The sequence below is a fragment of the Columba livia genome, chromosome 5 (genome assembly GCF_036013475.1).
Source record: "Columba livia isolate bColLiv1 breed racing homer chromosome 5, bColLiv1.pat.W.v2, whole genome shotgun sequence".
Lineage (NCBI taxonomy): Eukaryota > Metazoa > Chordata > Aves > Columbiformes > Columbidae > Columba > Columba livia.
The window spans coordinates 25566986-25578806 of record NC_088606.1 but is presented as its reverse complement, the minus strand read 5'-3'; the positions used below and the strand labels follow the sequence as shown (position 1 = coordinate 25578806).

The 11821-nt window shown below is 45.3% G+C and overlaps 1 protein-coding gene across 12 annotated transcripts in view; it reads left to right on the top strand.

The window, feature by feature from the left end:
• The first annotated feature begins 2608 nt into the window (after positions 1–2608).
• Positions 2609–11821, top strand: part of YLPM1 (YLP motif containing 1) — a 51667-nt gene continuing 42454 nt past the window's right edge. For 3 of the 12 annotated variants that reach the window (XR_010472880.1, XM_065063932.1, XM_065063930.1), the window contains exons 1-4: positions 2609–3673; positions 8494–8736; positions 9668–9862; positions 10775–11517. Coding sequence is in view for 9 of the 12 variants with exons in the window: in XM_065063932.1 (XP_064920004.1) it covers positions 2660–3673; positions 8494–8736; positions 9668–9862; positions 10775–11517 (2195 nt within the window). In the remaining 3 variants the exon portion in view is untranslated. Of the gene's footprint in view, positions 3674–8493; positions 8737–9667; positions 9863–10055; positions 10224–10774; positions 11518–11821 lie in introns of those variants that run through there. The other 9 variants (XR_010472882.1, XR_010472881.1, XM_065063926.1 and 6 more) reach the window with 6 other exon arrangements.

Genomic DNA, 11821 nt, shown 5'->3' with positions numbered 1-11821 from the left:
GATCTGTGTAATATGACTTTCAGAATAACTCTAGTTTTGAAAGACTTCTTAAAGTAGAGTTAACTAGAATTCTTGTGTACAAACAACTTGAATTAACCTAAACTGAAGGAGACTGGAGAAGAAAAAAATGGACACTCATGGCAATATTTGACAGAAGTCTTTCTGGCACTGGAGAAGAGGTCAAAGGCACAGCAATATGATGAATTTGGGAAATGTCTGCCTGCCAGCAGAATGCCTATTGGAAGGACCTAGCAAAATACATGTACATAGCATGAACTGTGAGTCGGAATCAAAGCAAATGTGCCTAATTACCAAAATCTTTTACTCCTTAAATTAACATTCCTTGTGATCTTCCTTGCTTGTTTTACTAACAGGAGAAGGAACCCAAATAGGCATAAGGCAATTCCTAAAGAAGTATTAAGACGATTGGAGGATGATCAGCAGGGAGAAAGTATTGGCAGTGAGTGAAGCCATCAGGAAATGTTCATAAATTGAGCATAATTGGCAAGACAGAAGCACCTGGGGATACACTCAAAGAGCCTGATCAGAAGAGGCACACAAGGCAGGAAAGGACATCCTGAGTTACCAAGTGCTTCCCTTGCAGTCCCAGGGAACTTAAGTTCGCAGGGAGGTATTTACTCCATGCACACCGTGGCATCCCAACCTCTGATCCAACTTGCAGTATGTTAAAGGAAGAAAGATCATTATTATTAAAGCGAGAATGGTTTGATGTTCCTACAAATGCAGAACTCTGCCAGCCCAGACCAGAAGAGAAACTCCTTCCTGACCCAACTCTGGCAGTTGGTTTAAACCTGCACGAGTTAGATATTAAACAGATGCCTGCAATGTTTCTCCAAAGCTCTACGGTATCCAGCCTCCACACTAACATCCCGTCTCTTGCTGTAGCCAGTTTCCATCGCTTCAGAAAAGCTGTAAAAAGGAGGTCTGAAGCTATGAGAAGAATGAAAGAAAGTAATTTCTACTCCTTTCAGGGGGCCACCAGGCAGCCCAAGATTACTGCAGCGTTAACACCAGATGAAGAGAAGAAACTTAAGCTGCTGATCCAGAATGTGACACTGGTTAATGGAGGGATAACTGAAATGTGGTAGAATAGCATTTAGAAGCAGGGAGAATGTGAGCTATTTAAAAAATTAACTAAAACCAGCATGATGACATAATTAGTATTAAAGACTGTAAAAGAGCATAATGTGGTTAACAGCGTTGCTTTAGGACAAGGTAACATTGGGTAAAGCAAATGTGTCATGGCTGGCAGGCATCAACTACTGCTGCCCACAACAGATTTTGGTATTGACAAAAACATCTGTCAGGTTACACTTTGGCCTCCTTAATGTAGGCTGGAAAACAATTGCTACTGAAAATGGTGGAATACATGTAGTATTTCTTCAAAAGGGAAGTAACATGTTTCTTCACAATATTGAGTAACCACAACAAACAGCAAGAATACTGAGAGAGACCTGCCTGCTGGAAGTAAACTTGGGTAAACTGATTGCAAGAGAACTCATGTTGAATGAATCTATCAGGAGGATAAATCAAATGATTGCAACAGGAATTCCCTATTTTGAAAGGACAGACTTTCAAAAGCTTAGTGAGTAAACTGGCCCAAAGAGCTCAGGGAAATAAGTGTTAAGTACACGTACAACACGGAAGAGATGTGGGCTAAAAGTACAAAAGCTATGTCGAAGTCACATTCACTGCAAGAGAAATCTTACAGCAGCACCACCCTAGACAGAAAAGGATCACATGCACAAGCCCTCCTGTCTTCTCTCTTACAGTGGAAGTTTAGCACTTTGTGTAAAACTTTGCCAAGTGGCCACAGAACACGTTTCCATGTTTAACTCACACTTCAATGGGGGAAGAGAGGAAATACAAGAAGTTGTTATTTTCTGCTCCCCAGCGCGGTTGCTTCTGCCATGGAGGCAGCTTCACGCACCCGCTGCTCCGTTCTCAGCCTTGCCGCTCAGGTTCATCACGAGCGCGTTTACTGAGAACGAAACAAAACCGTCCGGGTCACATCTCGGGCCGATCACCAGCACTCCCCACCCGCGAGGGCCTCCCCTTCCCGCGGGCCCCTTCCCGCCTCGCTGACAACAACTCCCCGGCCCTGCCACTGCACCTCGGGTCACCGACACCGGGTTCGCGGGGCTGGGGCGGCAGCGGGAACATGGCCGCCGCCGCAGCGGTAACCGAGGTCAGCGGTGCCCCCGGCCCGGGAGCACCACGGCCCGCGGGAGGCCGGGCCAGCCCTGCAGGGGCGCTTGCGGGCCCGCGCAGGACCCCCCGGCACCCGCCCGCTTGTCGCCTTCCTACACGAAACGGAACCCGAGCCCCCGCCCCCGCCGGGGTCCGCGGCAGCTCTCTCCCGCTGCCCGCCTCTCCCTCCTCCGAGCCGACCGGGAGCGGCGCTCTGTCCTCGCCTCCGCCCCCTCTATGCTCCCTCCCGCAGTGACGGCGGCTCCTCCCTAGGCGGCGCGCTGCCGGCGCCGACGGCCCGACGAGGGCGTCACTCGACGCTCTAGCGCCCCGGGCGCACTCTACTGCCCGGGAGGGCGGTGCACCGCCCCGCGCAGGCGCCGTGAGCCGCACGCGCCACAGCCGCCGCGGCCTGTGGAAGGGCCGCGCTCCGCTCCGCGGCCGCGCCATGTACCCGGCCTGGGGCTTGTACGGGGCGGCGGGGCACTACCCGCCGCCGCCCACCTCCATCCCGCCCCCGCCGCTGCCCATCCCGCCCCCCAGCGTGCCGCCTCCCGCCGTCCCGCCGATGCCGCTGCCCAGCTACCCGCCGCCGGGCCCCGCGCCCGCCGCCCCGCCGCCCACCGGCACCTCGGGGTTCCTGAGCCTGCAGGAGCAGCACCTGGCGCAGCTGCAGCAGCTCCAGCAGATGCACCAGAAGCAGCTGCAGTCCGTGCTGCTGGGGCCGCCGCCGCCGCCGGGGCCGCCCCCTCCGGGGCTGCCGCCGCCGCCGCTGCCCGGCTCCTTCACCGACTGGCAACAGCCGCCGCCGTCCGTGCCGCCGCCGGTGCGCAGCTACCAGAAGCAGTTCGCCCACCGCGAGCCGCCGCCAGCCCGCAAGCCGCCCGCCGCCGCCCGGGATCGCGATGGCCAGGAGCCGCCGGGCGGGCACGGCAGCTGGGGCGAGCCGGTGCCCTCCGAGCCGGTGCCCATGGACATGGAGCTGTCCTCGCCGCCGCAGTCCCCGCAGCCCGCCGCCCAGGCCTACCTGCCGCCCGCCCAGGCCTACCTGCCGCCCCCCCAGGCGGAGCCCTACCTGCCCCCGGCCCAGTCCCCGCCGCTCCAGCCCTACCTGCCGCGGGCGCAGGCCTCCCAGCCGCCCCCCTCCTTCTCCGAGCCGCCACCTTCCTACCTGGAGCCCCCGCCGGCCACCGCCTCCCAGCCCTACCTGCCGCCTCCTGCCCAGGGCTACATGGCGCACCCCGAGCCCTACCTGCTGTCCTCCCAGGCCTCCCCTTCCCAGCCGGCGCAGCCCAGCCTGGCCCCCTCCATCCCGCCCCCTGCCAAGCCAGCGCAGGCCCATTTCCCCCCACCCCAGCCGTCCCTGGCGCTGCCTGCGGCTGCCCAGCCCGAGCCCGTGCAGGGGGCCGCCAAGGAGGCCGATGGCAGCGAGCAGCCGGACCCCTCCACCATGACTCCCCAGGTAAGGCCGTGCCGCCCCCGCGCTCGCCCCGGCCGGCAGCGGTGGCGGTCGACCGCCGGCGGGTACCGAGCGTTGCCGAGGTCTCTGAGTAAGGGCAGTAAATAAACACGCCGCACTTGCGTGGTACTTGAAGGGTTTGGGCACAACCTTGGAAGTCCAGGAATGTCGTGGGTCAGGTGAGGAAATGCTGCTTTATCCAGTGGTCGTCGATGTAGCAAATGTTGGTGTAGCGTTGAGACATAACAAATCGTAATTTTTTGAAAGTAAATTAGTTAGTTGGGGAAAAGTCTGACTGCCAGCTGAATTTAATTTTCTTGGGGGGTTTGTTGGTCTCTGGAGAATTGCTTTGGAAAGTTCAGCAAGTGGGTACCTCTGATTTCATCTGGCCTGTTGTCAGATGCAACAGTCTGTTTACTTATTGCACATTGCAGGATGAGCCTCCTCAGTGATTTCTCCATTTAGGTTTCTTATGTGTATCAGTTGTCTGTCTGATCAGTGAAGAACTGTGACTGTTTCAATCTTACCACATATTTAAAGATGCGAAAGTGTTTCTGTAGTGGTATGTAGTTGCCCTTTACTTAGACTTACTTACACATTTTGTGCTACCTGTGCTTGATCTTACAGTATAAGGTTGCATGGGCCATTGGAGGGAAACATTCTGAAATGCTTTTGAGGTGAAAAATATTTTTAATGCTGTGTGCTTTTTATGTGTACAGTGGAGGCAAAATGCCCGCAAAATGTTTGGATGCTTCACTTCCTAAATGTGATCGGTTCCAGATAAAACGCTGTGACTGTTCATACGCAGAAAGTTAGGGACAATCCAGTTACTTAAGGTTAAATGTGCACAAGTGTTAAGGTCCTCAGCTACGCATGCAGGTTGGTCAGATTCATGAGGCTTTTCCATGGTTTTAGGGTCACCTTGCACAGATCCAGCTGTAAGAACAAAGCTGAAGTGCGTGCTTTAGATTGATTTTAAGTTTTTTTAAAAAGTCTATTTTTGGCGAATTGATCTTAGGATTCTGCTTTGAAGCGAAGTTTGCAAAAATCTTGTGTCATATTGAGGTCACTGACACTTACATTTGGTAATCGTTGAAACACATTTTTAACTGTATCCATTAAAATTTCGTACCAATAACTGAATACATTTGGGAATGTATAATTTTCAACTTTGTACCATATAACTAATCACTTCCTAGCAAAGTGGTGCTTTCAGTGCATGAATTTAATTTTACAAAGATTTTTGGACAGTACTAGTTGATCTTTTACAGTGAGATTAATGGGACTCATTAATTTTTTTTAATGGCAAAACCAAAACTGAAAAATCAGGCGTGGAAAGTGATGTTAATTCACTATTGAGGCTTCTTAGTGTCTTCTTAATTTATTGAACTCAAGATTGAACACTAAACTGTAATTCCTCCCCCCTTATGTAACCTGACATTTCGTTAATGTTATTTGATTGTTCCTCAACCCCACTCTCTCCAGAAGAGTTGCAAATAAGGTATTATTGTGGTGCACACATAGAAGAAGCAGAACACTGCTGAAGTTTACATTGTCTGGTTTATGAGTGTTCCTACAAACAACTTCTATCTTGACTAGTTTGTTTAGTCTTGTTAACAATTCAGTGTTAATTCAAAAGGAATATGGTACTTTGATCATAAATTTGTGATAAGAGATTTGTATGATTTTGGCTATTTTAGGCTGTAAAATGAAACAGGATTTGAAGCAACAAGTCCTTCCACAATAGGAAAAGTAAAAAGAAAACATAGTGATGCTTTCTTGCTAATGATCTTAACAGCTGAGTAGACAAATACTGTAATTTGTCATTTATAAGATCCTATTAAACCCTTGTTTAAATGGGTAATTGAAAACAGTTCTCTCTGTTCTCATCCCACAGTGACAGTGGCTACAGCCAAACAGATCAATGTTTTCTCTTAACACAGAAAATATTATGCAATTTCCCATGAATTAGTGTTTTATTTCCCTTTCCTGTATAAAGGTGCTGCTCTTTGCCTTGACAATATTGTGAGTTTAGCATAGTTTCTTACATAGATGTACAGTTGGATTAAATTGCTGGCTTCTTGGTGTTTCTCTACAGTCAGGTGCATCTTTTGTTAAGTCCTGTTAAAATACCTGTGGTATTTCATTAATGCTCCATCTGATATTTGGGTACTGTATGCTGCTGTTTATTTACAGGAGTAAACAAATACATATGGGTGCATCTGTATTTGTAAATATGCATTTATCCACGTGTTAAAGCTACCTTAGCTTTACCATGTCACTTTTCAGCAGACTGTGGCTTCTTTGTTTTGTAAAGGGTGCTAAACCATTCGTTTGCTATCTCTGCCAGAAAAGGACCAAGTGTCCCCCCGAATGGACATTGTGTTATGGCCTAGGGTCACCTAAATTCATTTTGAAGTAGTCTTTTGACGTGGGATATGTGTTCACATTTTTGGTGGTATGTCAGGAGCTGATAGTGCTGGTTTCAGTGTTGCCTGTACAACACAACAGGTGTAGCTTCTTGGTCAGTCAAAAATAGAAAAAGGCATAGATTAATATTGATGCTGGTGTGTTCCTTGGGCTTAAGGACTGTAACTGGACTTGAAGAATGACAGTAATCGTGAGGAGATAAGCACTCAAATAACTGAACTTTTCGCTATCAGGATTTTCTACACTAGCACTTCTGTTTTGCTCAGTTTAAGCTGTAGAAATCTACCTTTCCACTTTTCTCATGCTTTTCAAATAGAACCTGCAATACATGTGTTACTGACTTCATCTGCAAAAAATAAGTGACAGGTTATTATTATAGCTCTTCATATGTACCCCTGGTCATATGATGAGTTTTAGCCCTGTGTCTGATTGGTAGAATGAGGAGGAAACAAAATGGGTCTGTGGAGACAACAATTTTGTGGCAGTAGAACAGGTGGTCACCAAAGGGAGTGTCCAGCACTATCACCTTAAATCACTTTATAATGGCTTTTCAGAGGGATAATTGAATCAGCTTTTGAATAGCTGGGGATGTATTCTCCTCCCTGGTGTTGAAACTTGCACTTATTACAGCAAGTTGTTGAAGGTTTCTGAGAGAGTCCATGCTGGACTGTGAATGCACGTCTCCACCCAAAGCCATGACCACTCTTCTCCAAGAATCTTTTTAACAAAAACATGACTCAGGAGTTATTGCAGGATCAACAGAGAAGTATGGCCTCTCCTTTCGTTGACCTCATCTCCAAGTTACAGATTTGCAGAAGTATTTTTTTTTAATACAGCTCTGTGTTTAATTGCATCTGCTAAATTGCTTCCAGTTGAAACCGTTGCTCCTGACTTGAGCGCGAGGTAAGCTTTTGGAGGAAGCTTGTGCTTCTTTTAAGCCTGTTTTAAGATAGGCTGAATGGTTCAGTTTTGAGAAATCTCATCAGACAGCACTTACCCCTTTGTTGTTGTCACACTTACATTGTAAAATATCTGCATCTTTTAGATTCTTTTCTGTTTCTGAGTGGACTTTGTATAGGTGTCTTTTCTTAACTGTGCATGCTTGGATGGAAGGGAAGAACAGGCAAGATGAAATATGTAGGGCAGTCACACATTCTCAGGGGTGGTGCAACGGACATGAGAGCACAAGAATGGTTGTACTAGGTCAGACCAGAAGTACAGTACTTTATCATTCTGTCTTTGATAGTGACTAAAAGCAGATGTTAAGAGAATAACTTAAAAATCAAATGTATAGTGATATTTCCTTAAAATACAAGAGCTGCCTTAGCTGCAGCTGGCATCTTTATTTTTAAAAACTGTAGATTTTTCTTCTATGGATATGTAGAGCTGTGTCTTGAATTCACAAAATTTTAGCCCTTGCAGTGACCTCTGGCAGGGACTTTGGTAGCACAAGGCCATGTCAGGTGAAGACCTGCCTCCCACGTGTTTTGAATCTGTGTCCTGCTAGTCTGCTTCGATGCCTGGTATTTATCGGATTGGGAGAGATACAGAGCTCTTGGTTCCTATTCAGGTCTCTTTAAGATGCACCACTCCACGTGTGTTGAGATGCTTGTCTTTAGTCTTTTGTTCTTTATATTGGTGGCAGGTTACAGTGCTTTGAAGCTGCTGCCTTCTGCCTGGAGTACTCTAATTCAAGCCTGAAATATTTAAAACTGAAAGCTTGATCACTTCTTAAATTGATAATTTTTTGAGTGCAACCATATCTATTTGCTTCTTCAGTTGTTGAATCCATCAGAATTGAGATGATAAATAATCCTCACTGTATGCTGGTTCTAATTGTTTTTTCCTTTCCACATCCTTTATTAAAATGTCTCCACCACAATTTCTCAGCTGTCATTTTCACTTTATTTGATGTCTGTGTTCTTTGTTCTTCCTCTTCATTTTTTTTGTACCTTTCCTCCTTTTTTTTTTTTACTGATCTCTTACTCATACTTGCCCACCATTTTCCCTTCATTTTACTCAAGTTAGTCTCATAATAAGTACCTTTAGTGCTTCCAGTTAGGAATGAAAAATAATAAGTATGCTTGTTATCATGTCTGAAGTAATTTGACTTATTACTGGTCATCTTTCTGCTTTTCATTATTGTTCTCTTTAGCTGTAAGCTCTCTGAGGTAGGAAATAAATTCTGCTGCAGGTACTATGCCTCACATAGTGGTTTCTCAGTTTTGATTCGATCTTGCTGGCATCCATTGCAGTACTCTTGATGATGAAGTTAGTTTTCCCTCAAAACAGATTTTAAAACTTTTCATGAGTATGATCCTAGCGACTATCATGAATTAATTTTCCTGGTTTTTCCCGTTAAAGTTGTTTTAGAAAATTTCTGTCTGTTGCAGGAGCAGCAGCAATACTGGTACCAGCAGCACCTGCTTAGCCTGCAGCAAAGGGCAAAAGCCCACGCTCAGGGACAGCAGCAAATGAAAGGTCCAGTAGTGAAGGATGCATCTGAGCAGAGAGAGAAGTCGGAAGAAGGGATAATGAGCGCTTCAGCTCAGCAGTCCGAACCTCCAGCGCTGAATGAATCCCTGCCTCCGGCTTCCAAAGAAGACGAGTCGTCTCTTACATCCACTGAAACTCAGGTAGGCTTTGTTGAGTGGTACCGCTCCCTTTATTGTGCTAGATGGGACAAAGAAGCAGGAAAATAATACCATCAAATTCTCATGTATACTGTGTAACAGTAACTAAATATGGTAAAGCAATCTTTAAAGAACATATGCTAAAGCTGCACCAATTAAAAAAAATAAAAATACACTCGTTCTATATAGACTTGTATAGTCACCCACACATGCACCAGCGAGTCCAAGCTTGATGCACTCCTTCTTTCCTCGGCATTGTCATCTTTGTCTATGAGAAACACTTTGTGATACCTAAGTGCAAAATCAGGTACTCAGTAGATGAGGAGTGCTATCTTTGAGACACTGTTTCTTAATTTCTCTCTGGCGGTTTGTCAGTTCTGGCTCCCCTTCTCTCTGTGTGTTATAGTTTAAAAGCCAAGAACTTTGCACAGAATATTTTTGTCAGCATGCTTAATAACAGTTACTACATAATGAGGGAGGTCATGCTTGATGTTTGAACAGATTACTGCAGGGTAATAGATTACACTGCAGCACGTACTTCATGTTAACTTACAGTGTCTGGGTTCCTACCAAGTGGCAAAAATCATGCACTCAGAGTTACTTTACCTCAAAACACTGTTGTCTCATTATATTTGCTGTGAACACCAAATAACAGATCTGCATTAATCTCTTTCCTGTAGGTAGTTTCTGTATGTATGAAAACCCTAATTGCCATCAGCCTAACCTTTAGATCAGACTATTCACATTAAGAATAAATGAAATTCAAATCAGCCTTCCAGAAGCTGTGGGTGGCCAGAACACTGAAATACAGAGTGATAAAATAATGAATGCTAAGAAGTGTAAAGTGTTCCTGTAAAGTGGGTAGTGATCAAGTGTGTTTTTCATCTGACAGAAGGACGTTTCCTTTATTTATAATATTTGCCTTTTTCTCTAGCTCAATATTGAACCTCCCGATGACCCCGAGGAAGATTTGAGGTTGCAGCAATTGCAAGCAGCAGCAGCTCAGTGGCAGCAGCATCCCCATCACAGGGTTGGATTTCAATATCAGAGAATAATGCAGAAGCATGCCCAGCTGCAGCAAATAGTTCAGCAGTATCAACAGATTATGCAACAGCCTCCACACTTAGAGGTGAAACACTAAGGAGACGATGTTTGATACACTTCCTGGGTGACCTAGTGCTCATGGTCTGCTGAAAAACAAGTAGTTGAATAATTTATTGTGATTGACTCATTTGTCTAGATACTCTTTTCTGCTTGGGTAGAAGTCTGTATCTTTTTTTCCTATTGTCCCTCAACTTCAGAATGAAAAAAGAATTGGCAGATGGTGAGGAAGCTTCAGCAGGTTGAGAAATAAAAGATTTTATACTTGTCATGAGATTTTTTTTTTTTTCAGACGTACCTGGGTGTGATACAGGACCAAAGCTGAACACATTGAATTTGCTCAGCTTTGAATGGTTAGTGCTGGAGAGACAGTTCACAGGAAAGGTCAGGTAAACAGATGATTGCGTAGAGTAATTTGCCAGCTGCTCTTCTTTAAAATATTGTGTGGTACAAAAATAAATATATACAATGATGAAGTAAACACAGATGCCAAAAATATGTAGTTAAAGTATTTAAGAAAATCACTGTCTCGTGTTGGTTTTGACTTAAAACCATCAGCGAAATAAAAAGTCTTAATAACAAGTTTGAATAATTATATCAGTGTTGCAACCTTTAGCTTTTGAGTAGAGGTTGATTACTGTGTTAGAGAGTTGAGTCAGCTTTTTCTAGGTTGGTGGAGTTTGTACATCAAGCATTTCTTTGTGGTTTGGGCAAAGCAAAAAAAAAGCCTTTTATACATAAACATCTTCTAGTCATAAAATATCTAAATTGTCACAATGACTTTAGACATCACAGTTGGTGTTTGCTTTTGTTTCAGTGTAGTTCTTCCTCAAGCTTCCGCCCACCTCAAAAATGGTGATATTACAAGTGATACTGAAATATGTCGCTCTGAAAATAACTAAGATGGTATTTTGAATCTATACTTGTCTTTTCCTTGCAGACCATGTCAGTGGACATGCAGCTGCGACATTATGAAGCACAGCAAAAACAGTTCCAGCAGCTTCATAAAGATTGGGAGAGATCAATGAACCAACAGTGGCAGCATCAGCTTCAAACCTACCCTCACAAAGACCAGCTTCAAGAGTATGAGAAACAGTGGAAAGCATGGGATGAACAGATGAAGGTCACTCAGTCCCATCTGCAGGAAAAAGTGAGCTCACTCCAAAACCTGAAGAATCAGTATCCTGCAAATGTTTCGCTGCCACCTCCATTTGTTCCATATTCTCAGACCACTCAAGGTGGCATTCCTGTTATGCCTCCAACTTTACCTTCAACTACACCTCCGCTGGTCCCCCCGCCTCTCTCTTCCGTTTCGCAGTTATCCAATTCCTCTGTCCCTTCAGGATCCAGTTCTCAAAGCAGTCAATCTACTGAGACGTCAAGGCCAGCTCTGCTTCCCACCCCTGGTACCTATGCATCAAAAATATCCAGTTCAACTGTCTATTCACCTTACCATTCTCAAGTAAGTTCATCCTTTGGCTCTTCAGACCATGGAAAGTCTCAAGTTCATCTTGGTAAACAAACTGTCTCTATTTCGTCTGAGCAAGGATGTGGGGATCTGAAAACTGCTTCTTCAGTGTCTTCAACACATGCACCTGCCATGCAGGATAAACCAGTGAGGTCGGGTGGATTGCTTCCAGATCCTCCCAGATCAGCACGTTTTGAAAGCCCCAGAGGCCCTAGGTAAGGATGTTTTTGTTGATTTATACATGTTCCGGACTACAAGGTTTTCAGTGATATATTAAGAAATTAACCATGTACCTTATTCTCCAATCTGCCTGAGGCTGTTTGAAGTTTGCTTGTTTCATGGAGGTTTTGTTTTTAATGTATGTACGCCATGCTCTGTATTTATCTTATTAAAGCAAGAATAGATACTCTTCACTTGAGCATTATCTTGAGTACAATGCTATTTCCCTGTGAAATGCTTAGGCATACTGTACCCTTCTCGCTCCCAGAGACAGAATATCCCATTTGTGAAAATAGGAAA